The sequence below is a fragment of the Papio anubis genome, chromosome 11, assembly GCF_008728515.1.
Source record: "Papio anubis isolate 15944 chromosome 11, Panubis1.0, whole genome shotgun sequence".
NCBI lineage: Eukaryota > Metazoa > Chordata > Mammalia > Primates > Cercopithecidae > Papio > Papio anubis.
Genome location: NC_044986.1, coordinates 31,926,023 through 31,944,379, shown reverse-complemented (window position 1 = coordinate 31,944,379; position 18,357 = coordinate 31,926,023). Strand labels below are relative to the sequence as shown.

The 18,357-nt window shown below is 50.0% G+C and overlaps 2 protein-coding genes across 7 annotated transcripts in view; one reads left to right on the top strand and one right to left on the bottom strand.

The window, feature by feature from the left end:
• DPCD (deleted in primary ciliary dyskinesia homolog (mouse)) overlaps positions 1–12,602 on the top strand; it is a 23,126-nt gene extending 10,524 nt beyond the window's left edge. For both annotated transcript variants that reach the window (XM_003904153.5, XM_009215215.4), the window contains 4 exons: positions 3,998–4,122; positions 4,460–4,593; positions 11,790–11,892; positions 12,316–12,602. In XM_003904153.5, coding sequence (XP_003904202.1) covers positions 3,998–4,122; positions 4,460–4,593; positions 11,790–11,892; positions 12,316–12,420 — 467 coding nt within the window. In that variant the 3' untranslated portion in view covers positions 12,421–12,602. The remainder of the gene's footprint in view (positions 1–3,997; positions 4,123–4,459; positions 4,594–11,789; positions 11,893–12,315) is intronic.
• A 991-nt stretch (positions 12,603–13,593) lies between these two features.
• The window catches only part of FBXW4 (F-box and WD repeat domain containing 4), an 88,096-nt gene continuing 83,332 nt past the window's right edge, over positions 13,594–18,357 (bottom strand). For 4 of the 5 annotated variants that reach the window (XM_003904144.5, XM_031652125.1, XM_017944252.3 and 1 more), the window contains 3 exons: positions 15,261–15,401; positions 14,547–14,688; positions 13,594–14,329 (listed from right to left, as the gene is read on the bottom strand). In XM_003904144.5, the coding sequence (XP_003904193.2) occupies positions 14,210–14,329; positions 14,547–14,688; positions 15,261–15,401 (403 nt within the window). In that variant the 3' untranslated portion in view covers positions 13,594–14,209. The remainder of the gene's footprint in view (positions 14,330–14,546; positions 14,689–15,260; positions 15,402–18,357) is intronic. The other variant, XM_031652126.1, reaches the window with a different exon arrangement.

Below are 18,357 nucleotides of genomic sequence, written 5' to 3'. Positions count from 1 at the left end.
GGCTTGCAGTGAGCTGAGATCCGGCCACTGCACTCCAGCCTGGGCAACAGAGCCAGACTCAGTCTCAAAAAAAAAAAAAAAAAAAATAGGGACATGGTTTTTGTGGCAATAAATAGGAATAGTTTCCATTTTTCTAGCTAAGTATACAAATTTGAAAATTAGCCAAACCGGTTTTCTGTTAGAAAAACTCAAAGTAATTTACAGACGAAGAATTGCCAATAGGTGTGCATCAGTCTGGGACAGAGTTCCTCCAGTTGGTGTTAATAAGCATGTTAGTGTCCTATTTTTTTTCCTACCCTCTCAGTGCTATTCATTCCCACCCCCCACAATGATTGCTGCATGTATTCATAGAGGAAAAAACTGAAGGCCCCATAACAATGATCGGAACATCAAACCAGCCTGAGAAGAACACAGCATGTCCAAGGGGGCTGAGGCTGAAGGGCAGGCCATCCCCCAGCGATTACATTCGGATTACCGACTTAATCTGCTTTGGTATTTGACCGCCAGCCTAACCACCCGAGGCTGCATTTGGAGAATATTGAGCACTTTCATCCCCAAGCACTTCACTGGCTTTATAAATGACCCACTCGATTCCCTTCGGCCTCCTCTGGGATGGGACATGGCAGCTGTTTAATAGCCACATAGCAATGTTGCAGTGTTTTAGGGCAGAAAAGAAGAATCCTGCATCCAGTTTAAGCTGCAGGGAGTATTTAGGGAAGGGGAATGTAATTATCCACATTGGAAGTGGGCCAGGGCTTGGAGCTTTGGGGAAAGAGGCCTTTAGGACGTCTACTTTCCAGCCCACCTGAAAGATGGGGCCTCCTTTCAGCAGTCTGGGACATCAGCCTGCTTCCTGCTGACTTAGGAAAAATCCCCCAGGCACCACCACCTTTATATATTCCCCATCAGACCCTTAACCAGGGTGGAAAGTCTCCTTTCCAGGGTCTGGCTAGGGCTCAGCTGGGAAGATATGACAGCAGCCCGGGAAGCTGCCCCACACACACCAGTTTGGGTTTAACATATAATCAAATCAGAGTGACAGCAGGTGGAAACAGTCTTCTGTTGCCACAGGAGCCGTCCTTGAGTTCAGGAACAAAGACAGGGACAAGAAAGACAAGACAAAGTGTGCATTTTTACATGTGCGTTTGCACATGTGCACTTGTGCATGGGAAAAATAAGGAGGACTTCACCAAAATCTTTTATTGGGTCTTATCTCTAGAGGGAATGGAAAAGGAGACTTTCTTCTGCATTCTAACAAAGAATTTAATTCTCAAGATGTTTAAACAAAAAATAAAGGTGAAGCAGCCGGAGGTGTCAAGTTCCCTGAGTGGTTTTTAATGTCAGAAGTAAGGAAACCAGCAGCTGACTTTCTTCCTTCTTTGAGTACTTCTTGGGAAGTTTTCTGTGTAAAACTCAAAATTTCTTGGAGTAAAAGAGTGCACAGAAAATCCTGGGGTGGTTATCGTCCCTCCAGGCCACCCTGGTGCTGTATTGTGCATTAGGACACCCAATTTAGCAAGGCCCATGACTTAACGGGGCACCTCACTTATCCAGCCCCAGGTAGTGAGGTAGTCCTCATATTTTACTTTTTCAGATAATCAAAGCTTACCCTTTAAAGGCCAAATATAAAAAAATTAATTGAGCTACTTGAAAAAAAAAAAAACAGAAACCTTTCAAAATATTACATATGCTTATTGAACACTTTCAGAATAAAGTTTTATTAATAATTCAAATTCTGAATTTGGAGTTACGAGGCCCGGAGTTTAGCTGTGGCATTTGTAAGATTGTCTCCTTGAGCCTCAGTAATTCTTCATACTCTGTTTCCTGGAGAGTAGTGGCAGGGGTTGAAAGAGAGCAGTCAGGGAAGAAATGCTATTTTTCATTTTAAAAGTACGGACATTGGAGTAGATGCTTTCTTTTTTTTTTTTTGAGACGGAGTCTCGCTCTGCCGCCCAGGCTGGAGTGCAGTGGCCGGATCTCAGCTCACTGCAAGCACCGCCTCCCGGGTTCCCGCCATTCTCCTGCCTCAGCCTCCCGAGTAGCTGGGACTACAGGCGCCCGCCACCTCGCCCGGCTAGTTTTTTGTATTTTAGTAGAGGCGGGGTTTCACCGTGTCAGCCAGGATGGTCTCGATCTCCTGACCTAAGTGATCCGCCCGTCTCGGCCTCCCAAAGTGCTGGGATTACAGGCTTGAGCCACCGCGCCCGGCGGAGTAGATGCTTTCTAAAGGAACTTCCACCTTTAAAATCTGTGATGGTTGTGTTCTATTATAAAGTGGCACCATTGGAGTCTAAGGGTGCTTGTTTGCCCTTACACTAAATGGTCCCAAGTGTTTATGTGGTTCTGACACTGCCGTCCAATGTGAGCTGTCCCCATACCATTGTCAATATGCCTGAGAAAAAAAAGTAATTTCCTGCCTTATTCTACACACAGCATTTTATACCTAGTCTGAGCAAGAATCTGAGAGTGATCTTTCCTGTAGTATAGAGTAGGGTACATGGATCTTTTCACAATAAGCTGCTGCTCAGAGGCATTTGTCACTTCTGAGTTCGCGACTGTGACAGAGGCCCCCAAAAGGCTGCTTCCAGTGAAGAGAGGTATTAACACTGAATAGATTTGGATATACTCCTGGTCACAGTCCATTCACTTAAGAGAGAAGTATTTGTGGGGGAAAAAAAAGTTGCCTATAAAGCATATTTCCAAGTTTTACTCTTCCTTATTAATTTTCATTATAAACTTGGAAATGTGTTTCTAGGGAGAATTTTTGGCCCTAAGAGGTAATAAAATCACACTGCAGAATGCAGCAGACCTTATAAAAGCACATATCCAAGGGAAAATTCTAATTTTACAGCACACTTTTGTGTTCAGGTTGTGTGCCTTACGTATAGCGATAAGGGCATTTGGATTTGACACAGCTGCTCAAAAGGTCTAAAGTAAACAGCTGGCCTGCCTAGTGCTGAGAACCTGACTGTAGCTATCAACTCCTACGTGGAAGAAGACACAAACAGAAACAACTGTAACCGAGTACTATGCACTTTTTGAGTTGTTTAGCTCCTTAAACAGCTACAGAGGCTGCTGGTCTTTAGCACCAACTGGGCTCCTCAGGCTGGAGGATACCATAGCAGGCAGCCCCCAGATTCCAAATGCAGCAGGAAGGGAAAGGAACTGGAGGATGGGAGGTCACAGCTCAGAAAAGATCCCCCTGCAGTGATGGACTGCATGGTTCCTGAAAATGAAAATCTCAGCAGGGGTTTTTAGGTACTGTCCATTCAACTAGTTTCTTGATTTATAATTTTCATAATATATGTGCCTTAAAATCTTATGCAAGCATCTGGGTTGTTAAGGTAAAATAGAGATGGTTATTTGCATTCTAAAAGGACTCCCTTTTACAAAAAATTCTCATTAGATCTTTTATAAACAGTTCATTTAAAATATGGCATGTGCCTACAATTTTGTTTAAATGCAGCTTTGGGGCGTTTTTTTGTTTTTGTTTTTGTTTTTTAAAGCAAGGTGTACCTGAAATGAGTGAATTTCTATATTTGGACTTTCTGAATCATGATACAGACCTGCCCAACAGCTTTCACCCTCTTCTTTTTTCCTCTGCATGTTTTTGAGGGAAAAAATGTGCCTCAGCTCCTTTTTGGGATCCAGATTTTCTCCATTACCAGAAACAACCCTTTTCCTAATTTTCACTTCTTCTCTTTGCTTGAAGCCGTACCTGAGGGTTTCTTGACTCCACTTGGCTCCTCTCAGAGCTTCATTCCAGTTCCTTTTGCCTGAGTGCCCATGAGATGCGCTTTGCAGGTTGTCTAATGTTGAAATGCTCTACTGAAATTTCAGAAGTTGTGAGGTCCCTCCTTAAATTAAAGCCGAGAGTAAAGGCCCAACACTCCCACTTTCATCTTGTGCTGGTTACCTAGTGTGGTGCCGGTGATTCAACAGAAAAGAGCAGAGACCCTCTCTTCACTCTCATCCTGATGCTTGCTTCTCTCCCCAGTGAGAAAGTGGCGTGTGAAAAGTGCCCTGGGAGCCATGGGCCAGTGGCAGCTTGAAGTAGGAGAGCCAGCGCCCCTAGGAGCAGGAAACCTGGGGCCTGAACTCATCAAGGAAAGCAATGCCAATGTACGTCCATCTGTCCAGGTGTCTTGCACGGGCTGAGGTGGGGGTGGGCTGTGGGCTGCTGGCTCTTGAGGACAGGGACCATGTCTTGTTCACCTCCTCGCCTCCAGTGTGCCACCTGGACACAACAATCTATAAATGTTTGTTTGAATGAATACAGACATTTTGGCTTGATCATCCCAGGGCGGGGGCTCAGGGCCTGGAGTGTTGTAGCAATAGTAGTGTCAGAGGGCAGCAGTGGGGAAGAGCTGAGGGTCTTATGCCCCAGGGTAGAGCTCTGATGAGGGTGGAGCCTTCCCTTCCCCAGGAACAGTCCTTGAGTTGGATTTGCCTTCTGTAGCCTATCTTCATGCGCAAGGACACCAAGAAGAGTTTCCAGTGGCGAATTCGAAACCTCCCCTATGCTAAGGATGTCTACAGTGTCTGTGTGGACCAGAAGGAGCGCTGCATCATTGTCAAAACAACCAACAAGAAGTGAGTAGCGTGGAGGGCACCCTGTGTGCTTGTGTATGAGCAGGCTGTAGGTGGGGTTTGATCTGGGGTTAGGATCATTATTCAGGCTGGTCCTGCAGAGAGGAAGCCCTTCTGCTTCCAGGTATTGGAAGGGCTTCCTCTCTGCAGGACCAGCCTGAATAATGTAATCAGCTCCATCAGGGAAGAGAAACTTGAATGAGTGTCTAGTATAGTACCTGGCATAGACAGGAGCTCAGTAAATATTTGTTGAATGAATGAGATGATGAGGGAAATCACACGACCATTAGCTTGTGGTCTCAGGTGGTTCTGCTGAAAGGTTATTATGATCTTGGTCTCCTGGCTGGATCCAGTCCTTGTTAAGGGTGGCCTGGTGACATCAGTGTCAGAGCTGGCAGGGAGCCATAGCTTGGAAGGCACACCTGTCTGAAGTGGCAGTGACAGTCCTTTAAAGCAGTACTTGACAGCAGTTTAAAGCAGACTGGGCAGCAGTAAACCTAATCCCTCCCCAGACTGAGTGACAGTGGGGCAGATGCTTGGGCTGCTTGGAAATCTCTTGCATAATGCTTCAAAAGGGGTACTCAACTTCCATGTGTGGTCCCTTAGAGGGGAGGCAAACTGCAGGGGTTGAAAGGACAGAAGGTGGCCACGGTGCATTTCCATTTTGGAAATGCATTGATCTCATTTAGGTTTCTGAAGCCCTGACTGATCACAGGAGAAGAGAAATGCCCTATGTGAGGCCCGAAGGGAATGGCCCTGAAATGAGTCAATCTTGACCTGGGCTAGAGAGAATACAGTCTAGGGCCAACTCCCACAAAATAGATTTGTGCATTGAGATGGGAGGTTTTACAAGTTACCCGTCCGCAAGCTGTGAAGCCATTCAACATGCCTCATGGGGATGCCCCCACCCATCTCCTGCTTTACATGCAGTAATGGGGACCCAGCTCCTTGTGCATCTCCTCAGGTGATGTGGTGCCAGTCTCCCCTTCCATCTCCCTCAGGCCCATGAGGCCCACAGGGAAGCAGGGTAGCTCCCAGACTCCCCCATTGCAGCCCTGGGTGCTGCTATCCTCTTATGACCCCCATATCCCATTGCTTTGGCAGGGTTAAGAGGACAGGGGAAAGGGTGGAGATGGATGAATTAATTTCAGGATTATTGCTGTACTTGCAGCCAGCAGCCCCTGCAGTGGGCCTTGTCTATAAATATCAAGTCATAATAATAAGGGTTTGTGTTTATAAAGCACTTTGAAGCCCTCAGATAAGAGGCAGTTTATTCCCGTTATTGTTCTCATCATTAACAGGAGTCACTGCCTAAAGTGGAATTTAGCAATTTCAGACAACAGAGAAATTGCCTGTAGGAAAACAAACTCCATGCTTCAGCAAGCATTCCCTGGCGGAAGAGGCCTTGGGTCCAAACTGGGAACAAAAGTGCTTCTGATAGCACTTGAATCTGCAGCCCAGCACTTTGTGAAGCTGGCTGCTGCCTCTTTTTTGTCCCCCAGAGGTCACTGTCGAATACAGATATCAGACAGAAACGTGATTACCAGGGAGTGAGGAAAGAGAAGCTAGCTAGCTCACCAAAAAATTCATCTGTGGGCAGATCCTCTGGGTCCCATCTCCTGCGCACATCCAGCCATAGGTGGCGCTGTTGGCCAGGAGCTCCGTGACTAGAGGCCCACGCTAGCTCTCAAGGCAAGTGGGGGTTTTTGGATATTTTTGAAATGATGGGTGAGTCCAGGTGGGATGGGAGTGATGCCCCTGGAGGGGCAGGGCTGAGGGTTGGATTCCCATAGAGGAAAGAGGAGTGTTTCAGGGCCCACTTTGGAACCCACACTGAGCCTCTGGTCCAGTGTCCCAGCCTGGCTCATCCCTGTCCTTCTTAGGTCTCTCCTTTGGGAGGTTACCTAGAGGCTGCTGAACCCTTAGCCAGATCATTCCTGAACTTAGTAGCATTTTTACCTTCTACCTGGAGGAATGTGTTTTATACCTTGACTCCCATTAATTATATAGAACTCAATGGCTATTCCTTTTAAAAAATTAATTTGGAAGGGAGAGCTTTATTTCTCATCAAGGGTTATAGCCTGCATAGACATTCTTTTTTGTTTTGTTTTGTTTTGTTTTGTTTTGTTTTAAGAGATGGAGTCTTGCCCTATTGCCCAGGCTAGAGTGCACTTCTTGCACAATCATAGCTCACTGCAGCTTTGAACTCCTGGGCTCAAGGGATCCTCCCGCCTCATCTTCCTGAGAAGCTGGGACTATGGTTGCATACCACCCCACCTGGCTAAGTTTAAAATTTTTTTTTGTAGAGTTGAGGGTCTCTCCATTTTGCCCAAGCTGCTCTCAAAATCCTGGGCTCAAGTGATCCTCCTACCTTGGCCTCTTGAAGTGCTGAGATTATAGGCATGAGCCACCACACCCAGACCAGTGTGGCCTCTGGCCAGAAGCCAAAAACTCAGTGGCTACTCCCTTCCACAGTGTTTAGCTTTTTAAGGATACAGTACATTTAAAATCTGTTTTCTGATCATCATGCTATCGGGAGGTGGGCAGGATCCATACTTTTATTCTTGTGTTATAGATGATTATATAAATATATATATAAAGTCAGCACGATGAACCAGCCTGCTGAAAGGAAAGTTAGTGACCATCTCTCTTGATGCCCAGGCATCTGCACTTTCCACCACATCATGGCATTTCTCTCTGACTTGACCTCTTCCTTCACCGGGAGGTTCCATACCTGCCCCAGTTCTAATATTCTGGAATGTGGTTACTGACCAAAGCCAGAGTTTCTTTACCCATACTTGCCTTGTCTCTGAAGAGCTGGGTTGGTGATTTACTTGAAGGAATTGATTGTAGTGTATCATGTCCTTGGCCTCACATATTAGTGAGGGCTGAATCAGGGAAGGAAAAAAGTGCTCTTCTAGGATCCCAGTGTTGAACCATCTATTCCTGATAATAACGTTTGTGCAGAAAGAGGGCTCCTAGCCTCAGCCTGGAAGTTGGCCGCTGTAAGTGGAATGAGCCAGGGTGCAGGAGTGAGAAGTTGTTGGGTTAAATCTGGCCTGTGTCACATATTAGCTGTAGAAGGTAGGCAAGGTTTCCTCATCTATCAGAGAACACTCAGAACTACTTCACAGATTTTGGGGAATTGGATGAAATCGTATATGTACAGGCCAGCACAATGGCTGGCCTGAAGCAGGTCCTCAACAGTTCTTTGGAAACTGGAATCTGAGGAGAGCTTGGCTGATTTGACATTGGTGATACTAACACTGTGGGAGGTGTTAATAGGCTTCACTAGAAAAAAGGATTCTGTGGTCAAATAAGTTTAAGAAACTCTGGATTAAACAGGCTGCTCTTTGGTGGGGCTGAGAGCCTTTAGTATGTGTGTGTGATTGTGACTCTCTAGCAGGGGGTGGCTGTGGGTGGGGGTGCCGAGTTTGCCTAGCGCCTTGATGTTTAAGAAGATTTGCCTGCTGCTCTTCTAAGGGCGGACTGGTTGGAGGCTTCTCTGGACCCTCTGGCAGTGTGCAGGTGTGCATGGCACCCCCTCCAAGGTATGTGAGGCACGACCTGAGTGATTGTCCACAGCAGCCCTGCTCCTGCCTTCAGCCTCCAGAGTCTCTCTCCCTCTGATGGCCTGGCCTCTGGTGCCCTTTTGGATTGGAGAAGGGCTGGAATTGGGGAGGGGATACAGTAGAGAGTGTAGAGAGGGAGGCAGTAGGTCATTCCTGAAACAGCCAAAATGGAGTTGTCTGTGGAACAGGGAGAAGATAGGGTACAGAGTTGGCCTGTTCTGGGCCCTTTGACAATGACTTCAAGTTCCATCTAGTGCAGCTCTTTTATTTGAAGAAGGAATGTGGAAACTGAGGCCCAGAAATTAAGTGACCTGTCCAGGGTCACAGGGCAGGGCCAGGAGTTCTGCGACAAGCCTTTACTTCCACATACGTCTTTTGAAGACTTTTGACATTCAGAAAGCAAGGCCATTGATGTGTTGGAGAGAGTACCCAGGGGGCCCGCAGGGTGTTTAGATTCCAGGGGAGACAACCTGTTTCATGGTTGAACATCCCCACCTCCCACCCCAATATCTGCCCCATCCTTGGACAAATGCAAATAATCTAGACCATGGTGGGCTATTACTTTGTGGTGAGAATGTGGAGACATGGAAGGGTCAGGAGATTTGGGGGATTCTCACTTTAATACGAGCTTCTCTGTTTACCAGCTTTGTGAGTTGGGCAAGATATCTAACTTTTCTGGGCCTCAGTTTCCTTTTGTTTAAAAGTGGATAATAGAAGTAACCAACCTGAGAGAGTTGTTTTGACAACTAAATGTGTTTAGAACCTGGCACAGAGTAAGCATTAATTTTTTAAAATATCATCTTTCATTGTATGGCTGAGATAGAACAGTGAAGGGAGGTAGGAATGGGGGAGAGCGGGGCATCTGCTGGAAGCCAAGGAACTATCCTGCTGTAAGGATTCAACTTTTAGCAGAAACAAAACAAGGTATGATCAGCAGGGATATGGCCTTGTTTCTTTTTTTGAGATGGAGTCTTGCTCTGTCACCCAGGCTGGAGTGCAGTGGCACAATCTCTGCTCACTGCAACCTCCGCCCCCTGGGTTCAAGTGATTCTCCTGCCTCAGCCTCCCAAGTAGCTGGGACTACAGGCGCCTGCCACCACACCTGGCTAAGTTTTGTATTTTAGTAGAGATAGGGTTTTACCATGTTGGCCAGGCTGGTCTTGAACTCCCGGCCTCAAGTGATCTGCCCACCTTGGCCTCCCAAAGAGCTGGGATTACAGGAGTGAGCCACTGCATCTGGAGGCCTTGTTTCTTCTTCATCTTTTTCTTTTAATTTTTTATAGAGACAGGGTCTCGCTATGTTGCCCAGGCTGGTCTTGAACTCCTGGCCTCAAGTGATCCTTCCACCTCAGCCTCCGAAAATGCTGGGATTACAGGCGTGAGCCACCATGCCCGCCCTCTTCTTCATCCTTAAATCCCCAGCTCACAGCTCAAGGCCTGGGACACAGTTGATGCCCAATAAATGTCTGCTGCCTACTACAGCTGTCTGAGCTGAATGTTATGACTCTTCCAGAAGCACAGTGGGTCTCTCTGTTGTCCAGGTGCTGGTGAGAAAGTCAAGTACAGTACCCATCATGGAAAAAAAACCCATGTCTGGGGAATGGGGGTGAGAAGGGGGTGGGCTGCCCCAGGAGGAGAAAAGGCAGATGCTCCCTACTCCCTTGAGCCTGACTGTCAGGAGCTTCTAAGAAGTTGTTTAACCTCAACCAATAAACTAAATCCATTACAACAGACTCAAAACCAAGCTGAGCCTCCACGTGCTCTGCCTTCATTCCTCTTGCCTGGAGGTAGGAGTAGTTCAAGGAAAGCAGGTGCAAGCTATGCACCTTAAGTTCCCTCTGATCCTGTCCTTGCTGTTGTGGCCAAGCCCTGGGATTCGTTTTCTGGTCCCACTGCCCCAGCCTGGGGGAATGGTTCGGCTGGGCTGCTTTCCTCCTGGTTCTGCTTTTTGTGTATTTTTGCAGGGAAGATGTTAACACTTCCTAACAAGTCTTTGTGTTCATCTAATCTCTGCTGTTTAACCTTTGACTCTCCCCTATTATCAGTGTCTGCCACCTTTGCTGGCCAGACCAAAGGCCCCAGGAAGAGCCCTCAGCCTGAGCTGGCTAGGAAGAGGATGAGGCAGGCATTCCATCCCCGGTTTGCAGGCAGATGGATCGCCTTTCCCTGGGGCAGAGCTTTGGAAAATAAAGCAACTTGCAGTGCCATTAGGATCCCCCAGCCCCCACTCCTTTTGAACTGTCAGCCTTTAAGTAAACATTCTTTTCCTGCCATGGGTCCCAGTACCTTGGTGGGGAGTGGGGAACCTGGGAGGAGAGGGGCCCCAGAGTCTCTGTTGAACGGAGGGATTTGGGCAGGGAGGATGGGGGCAGAAGTGCTGCATTGATGTCAACTCTCTGAGTCCCCAGGGCATAGGGGCTTTTGAAGTGGACTCAGGGTAGCTGTCACCACAAGGACCAGGCCCCTCTGAAGTACTAAAAGCCCCATCCTCCCCAGGCCTCTCACTTGAGTCTGTTTGTACCTGCCTGAGGTGTTTCCCTTCACAGCCCATACAACCTCTGCAGCAGAAAGTGATGCCTTGCCCAAGTGACAGGTCTGGCAGCCCCTGGCCAGATCCTAAGCCACATTTCCACCAAGGAAAATGCCAAATTGGTATATTGCTAGAGATGAAAAGGCCATTCATTGTGCTTTGGTGTAGTAAGCATCAGACCAAAGACAAGGAATCTTACTCTAATCTTGACTTCCATCCCAACTGACAACTGGCTGTGAAACAAGGCACATTTCGTCTCTCCGAGCCGAGTTCTCTTTTTGATAAGGGGGGTCAAATTTCCTGCGAAGTCTAGTTATACACATTACGAACTGGGTGTTGCTATCTGTTCTTTTTTTTTTTTTTTTTTTTAAATTAAAAGGCATCATTAATCTCTGAACCAGCACCTGGAGATGATAAGGACCATGTGTGATGTGTAAAAATGGAGGAGTGGGGACTTGGGGCCAGCCAAGTAGTCCAGAGGTCCAGCTTCCATGATGAGTTACATGGTTTGTCCTCTCAAGGAGATTTCTCCTAGTAGATATACTTTTCCCTCTGGCCTACAAGTAAAGCCAGGCTAACAAGGCCTTGAAAGGCCCCAAAAGAGGAACAGGTAGTTGAGGCCTTCAGAGGACTTCTTATGTAAATGGTAGCAATAGGGCCCCAGCTTTGGGAGACAGGTCTGAATGTCCTTATTCTGTCCGTTGTTAGAACACGCCCCATTTTTCTGGTGTCTCCATGAGGCTTTGGGTGTAGAGGAGTCCAAGCTACTTGAGCTATTTGTGTGTTCCAGGCTTCTTCTGCCTGTCTTAGGGAGACCCAGCTCTTGAGATGTGAGTCACTACAACCCCTGGTCTAATCACAGAATTATAACTGGGTTCTGTTCTTCTGCCACTGGACTGGACATAAGGCTTGCATTCTATGCTTTCCAGGGCCACTAAGCTCTAAAATACTGGTGTTCTAACTGGCTTGTCTTCTCCCTCTCTGCATGTGTGGAAGGTATGGGAGAACTATGTAGAAGCTAGGCAGCAGAAGGCCTGATGCCCAGCTGTTGGGGTCACCTTGCCGAGTGCCCCAATGGCCTCTCGGTGTCCCCACAGGTACTACAAGAAGTTCTCCATTCCTGACCTAGATAGACACCAGCTACCTCTGGATGACGCCTTGCTAAGCTTTGCCCACGCCAACTGCACCCTGATCATCTCTGTAAGATTCACCCAGACTTCTTGGACACTGCATCAGGGAGAGTCTTCCTCTTTCCCTGCCCACTTCCCATCTCATAAGAGTCCTCAGTTCTAGCCCCAAGCCCTAGGGTGTGCTTGTGGGAGAACAGACATCTCTAATTCAGCATAGGGGAGAGCAGGGAGGGGGCTCAGGGAGGAGCCTGACCATATAATTCACAGCTAGAAGAGGGTAGAGGATGAAGGGGAAGCGGTGGAAATTGAACTTGGGTTCTGGTCCAAGGTCCGCTCCTACTCAGGCACGTGACCTTGAGCAAATCATTCAATCCTATAGACCTCAATTTTCTCGTGCAAATAAGGGGATCAGAAGGAGTAGGGGCCCCAAGTGTGTACGGAAGGAGAAGGGACAGTGACTGAATTATTTTCTTCTTCCTGGCTCCATCCACAGTACCAGAAGCCAAAGGAGGTTGTGGTGGCTGAGTCCGAGCTACAGAAGGAACTAAAGAAGGTAAAGACAGCCCACGGCAATGATGGGGACTGCAAGACCCAGTAGTTGGCCCCTGAGCCTTATACCTCCAGCACAGGGGGTGCCGTGAGACTTCAAGGCTTGACCACGGCAGCCTCCTATCTTCTAGGAGCTATCACGGGTCTACAAGAACTGGGCCGTGGGGCAGTCCTAGCCAGTGAGTCATGGTCGTATTTCCTGAGTAAAGTCATTCTGAGCTACTTACTGCACAGGGACTGCCCTCTTGTTTACCTCTGTATGCTACCTGGCCCCAGACCCCACTGGCCTCCCTCGGGAGGGTGTGATGACATTCCCTTCTCTATCCCAGGGACCTTCAACATAAAGCCTTCCACAAAAAGGGAGAATGGGGTGGGAGCACATGGCCCTAATAGGGCAGGGCTGGCCTTTCCCTGCAACCTGTTTACACAAACTCACAGGAAGACCAGGCTGGAGGGAACCTGTGCTACCATAGCTTGCGGAAGTGGCTCAGAGGAAACTCCTGAAGATATGTGGGCAAGGGAACGTTTTAAAAATGCAGAAACCAGCCAGGTGCAGTGGCTCACGCCTTAATCCCAGCACTTTGGGAGGCTGAGGCGGGCGGATCACGAGATCAAGAGATGGAGACCATCCTGGCCAATATGGTGAAACCCTGTCTCTACTAAAAATACAAAAATTACCAGGCATGGTGGCGCATGCATGTAATTCCAGCTATTCAGGAGGCTGAGGCAGGAGAATTGCTTCAACCTGGGAGGTGGAGGTTGCAGTAGCCAAGATCGCACCACTGCACTCTAGCTTGGGCGACACAGCAAGACTCCGTCTCAAAACAGCAAACAAACGAAACAACAACAACAAAAACAGAAACCTTGGAAATAGAACACAGGATGTTAAGGCATTGTGGGTAAAAAGCCAGAATAAGGGTCATAATGTTGCCAAGAGTGTGTGTTGGGGTAGGGGTCACCACAGGTAACAACTGAGCTCCCAGCAGCCTGGACCCTTTCCACAGTCCCCTCTGCAAACCCACAGGTGACCCTCCACACCCCAAAGGCTAAAGAATAGGTCATCAATGGCAACTGTTACTGAAAAAAAGAAACCTTTGTTCTTTGGGATACAGACCCATGAGGCTAGTCTTGTCGTTTCAGCAGCACACACAACCCTGAGCTTGGGTCTCCTGTTCCCTTCTCCTGGGGCCTTCTGGAACTATTCAGCCAGTGAGGAACCAGATCTGTGAACAATCAAGCTTTATTTTTACAAAAATGAAAATTGTAGCTTGTCTCAACAGCCAGCCTGAGGTAGGGCTGGCTCAGAACTCAGAACTGCTGGGTTCCCTCTGCTCTTTATTGGTTTCAAAGCAAAACCAGGTCACAGTGCCCCAGGAAGGAACCCCCGGCCCCGAGAGGTTGGTCAAGGGTGAGGTCTGGCTGGTGCCAGTGGGCTATTGGCAGCCTTACCTTTCCTTCCAGGAAGGGGCAGAAAGGAACCATCTGGGAAGGTGGGAGCACCTCACCTCACTCTGTAGGCTATCATGGCTCTAATAAGGGGTATAGGATGGGCCTCTCTAGGCCAGATCCTTGCTCTGGACGCAAGGCCCCGGTTCAGCCACACTCTTCCAAAGCAGCAGGTCCTGCCTCTCCAACAGGTTCCCGGGAGGGACTGCATCTCTGGTAAGCCCCAAAGCCCCAGGAGTCAGAAGCCTCTAGTACAAGGTGCCTGAGCACTGGGGTCACAGGCCCAGGAGCACAGTGGGGCACTGGGGAGGAGCTATCACTGCACCCTCCAGGCAAGAGAGGTCCCTGAGTAGCTGGTTTCCCTGGCCCAGAGGCAGGGGTGCCCCTGACGGTCATGGGTTTTGAAAATCCAGGACATGGAGGTTGTAAGACAGCGCAGCATAGAGATGCTTGGTGGTGAGACGCAGGCAGTACACAGGGCTGCTGAGGGGGGTCGACGTCAGCGGGAAGGCCTGGAAGGGAGGGCACAGGAAGTGGTAAGAGCTTTCCAAGTGGGACAGAGGTGTGCCATAACCCAGGATCCCCAGGCCCAGGGGAAGAGGGACATGTGCCATTGTAGGCTTCTTCCAACCCTTTCTAGGCACATCCTTGGCTACCTCACCCTCTCCCAAATGCAGCCCATAATCATGAGTCTTGGCATCCTGGAGAAGAGGTGGGCAGGACACTTACATGCAGGCAAGCCCTTTGGCGCCGGTCCCACAGCCGTACAACACCGTAGTAGGAGGAACCTGTGGCCAGCAGGTGGTTGCCATCTGTCTGCAGGCAGTACAGGGTGCTGTCATGGGGCTCCTCCCACTCCATGACACATTTCCTGTCCAGGAAGAGACGCAGAAGGAGGTTTAGGGTACCCTCCACCTCTGCCCAGCTTTCTTGGGCCTAGAGTGGCTGAGGGGAATGTTAAGGAGCCATTCCGGGATGGAGACAGAAGCCAAAATCATCAGATTCATCAAAAACCGAACTTCATGGGAGAAAGCATCTTCTGTAGAGGGCTGTCTCACCATGGCCCAGACCACAGAGCAGATTATGCCTGCACTTCTGTTTGCATATGGCCAGCTACTTATCACTGGACTCAAGAGGGGAGAAGTAACACAGGCCTCAAGAAAGGCTGGGACAGAATATTGAGGGACAGTACCCTGATGGCTCCGGAGGCTCTGGGAAACGCCTGCCTTTGCTAGGGCCTGTTGGCTATAGTTTCCCAAGCCACTGCGACCAGGGCTGCCCAAGTGCAGGAAGTCTAAGCTTGATATGACCTTGCAGGACTCTTCCTTCCCAGCCCTGACATGGAGTCTCTGTGCCCTCTCCCATGGGCCAACCCAGGACTGGAGAAAGGACCAGGATTGGTGCAGACCCCCACCACCTGTCCTCTCTGCCCAGCACACTCACCGGACACTGGTGCGGAGGTCCCAGTAGCGAACATAGGTGTCATAGCCACAGGACAGCAGTGTGAAAGGGGACTCATACATGACATCCAGCACCCCAGCCCCTGGGGGAAAGTCACTGCCCAAGTGTGTCATCAGCTGCCCACTGGGAAGGGAAGGACAGAGTGAGGCTGCTCCACATGGGCCATACACATTCGTTCCACCTTCAGAGGGCATCAGACCTTGGGGAAATGTTCTCTTTCCTCAGCTAGAATGAGACTCAAGGAAGGGGGCTGAGGGAAGAGATGCCCAATTCCTACCCACCTCACCCCTGCCATGAGGCCTCTGCAACCAGTCCCATGTCCCACCCCTCCCCCAGCATCCCAGGCCTCAGCAGCTCCTCCATCACACCTGCGTGCCAGCTGCCACCCACCCAGCCACTCCTCCTCAGGACGATGAATGGGGCTTGCTGAAGGGGTCGGCCCCCCTCACATACACGTACACATACACATACACACACACACTTGGTTACTTTATACTTCTTGATCCTGCAGGTCATGCAGTTCTGAGCTGCCTGAGTCCAATGCCTTAATTCCTCCCTGTAATCTGGGGCTCAAACCTCATTGGGGATAAAGACCACACAAAGGGAGAAGGGGAGTCCCAGGAGATGTTAAAACAAGTAAACACCTTTGTGTTTGGGGAGAGAAATCGCTGAGAAAGCAGCTTAGCGAGCTGTCCCTGGTGTTCCTGGCCTAGCTGGCCCCCAGCCCGGGGCTAGCACGCCTCTGTGATCACAGCCCCCAGCCTGCGGGACTCCAGCCTGCTCCCCCCACCCTCACCCCACCCGGTGGCCGAGAGCAGATTACTGAGAAGAACAATTTCTTTGTGACTGTGTAATTCCCTCCGTGACCGCGGCAGTGGGCAGACCCTTTGCCCTGATGCCAGACCCCTAGCAACCATGTAGGGGGGCCTCCTGTCCCTAGCAACTACCCCTCAACATCAAGTGCACCCGCTAATCCCTGCGGCCAGGGGATGGGTAGAAGTATTGAGTTTCTGCAGAATGACTAGGGGGAATGAAGGAAAAGGGGCGCCCTCCAGGCCTGATGCCTCAGCTTCCTTTACCCATGAGACGCTGGGCTCTCCCATGCCATGACAGGAGAAACAAGGCCATGGACACTTCAAAGGGATGTCCAGGTAAGAGGCCCTGGCATGGAGTGAGGGGACTTCATGGCTCACCAGCGTAGCTTTGGTCCAAGCAGCATGTCAGCAAAGGGCTTGAGGCAGACAAGGCAGCCAGCCACACGTCTGAATGCAGATGTCAGCTCTCATCCTTCCACCTCATTCAGACCCTGACCCACAACCTCCCTTCTCCCTGACAGAGCTGCCATCTTCCCTTAAGGCCGAAGGAATCAAAGGAGGAGACTGAGGGTTCCTTTCTGCCCCTTCCACCTTTTCCCCTTTGAGCCCTGGGCAGTGAGCCCTGGCCAGGAGCACTGCTGCTGCCAGTGGGGAATTAATCCCCAAGTCAGCACCCCTGCCCCCAGCCTCCTTCTCAGGGAAGTTCTGGTCTTCGTCTCAGTAGCCCAGAGCTGGGCCTGTGGGGAGAAGATGACAAGCCTCTGTTGGGGGGCTCCTGAGAGGGATCAGGCAGAAGCCTTCTCCCCAGATCAGCATCCCTTAGAGACTGTTAACCTTGGCTCCCAGAGAAGCCCTGCCTTCCCAGATGGCCACCAGCCAAGATTCAGCCACCCTGGGCAGGCCAGAGCCCTGTAGGAGAGTCAGTCTCTCTCTCACAGGTATACTGGGTGCATGCTGGGTAGGGGCTGTTTGGCTCCACAGTTCTCCTCCCTCTTCCAGATTTGGGGGCCCTGCCCCCTCCATTAGTGAGGCCTTAAGGAATGACTGAGGAGCTCTCCCCTTTAATCTATAGAAGTAATTTCATGTTTGTTTGAAATAGAAGATGAAAGGCAGTGGGGGTTGGGAGGACTGAAGCCCAGCATGGCTCTACCTGCCCACCCTGGTCCCTGGGTTCAGAGGGAAGGAGAGCTGGGCACTCATGGGGCTGCACAGGGACAGCAGTATAAGAGGCCCACCCAGACTGGGCTGCCAACCTGGGCCCCTACTCCAGCATTCATGCCACCACTGGAAAATGTCATGGCCATAAGTATCTGCAGTAAGAAATACAGGACAGCCCAAAGGGTCCCTACCCTCAGGGGGAGACCCAAGGGCCCAAGTGAGCACCAGGCCCTGGGGGCCAACACAAGTCCTGAGAGCCCCTGGTCTGCCCACACAGCCTGGCCAGGAGCTGAGAAGTTTCTTTCTGCTGCACTGTTCTCTGGTTCTCTAAAATGGCCACACACACTTTAAATGGGCCAATAAAAAGATACAATTTCTTTTGCCCTGGGCCCAGGACCCTCAAGGCTCTGTTGTGTGGTGCCCGTGAGGTTAAGTTCAGAGCATAAACTGACACACCAGCCTCTGGGAAAAGGCCCATCTCTTCAAATAGCAACCCAGCAGTGCCACAGGAGCCCTGCTGGGGCTTTGATTTGGGAAAACAAACAGAAATGGCACCGTGGGCCCTTCTCGGCCCCCACCCCAAGACCTATTTAACTAGAAAACTCTAGCTCAACTGCTCTGGTAGAGAGATTGGCCCGACAATAGCCCCAAACTTTGGGGGAAAGGGGGACAAAACAAGCTGTCTGTCTCCTCATCCCCTCCTCCTGAGCTCCTTTTCTTACTGCAAGTGTGTTCTTGTAAAAACGATTAGATTGCAATTTGTATAACGTGGTGACCCCCCAAATTCAGACATTTCACCCCTTTTCTCTGGAAAGAATGTTAAGAATGCTTCTCGGCCTCTCACTGTGGGGGGTGAGGGGGGGTGCAGAGCCTTGGCTGTTGCACAGCTTGTGTGGGAACAGGGCTGCTGCTCAGAGCCCTGGGCCAAGACGGGAGCAAGGGCCTGCCTGTCACTATAGAGGGCCAGACAAAAAGTCCATTCCCTTCCAACTCCCATGGACAAAGCCCAGGCCTCCAGGAGCCACTAAGTGCTGGGGGCCTCCACACCCCAGCCTCCCCCGAGCCAAGTCCAGCAATTCTCTCTCGACCCAGGGAAACATAAAGAC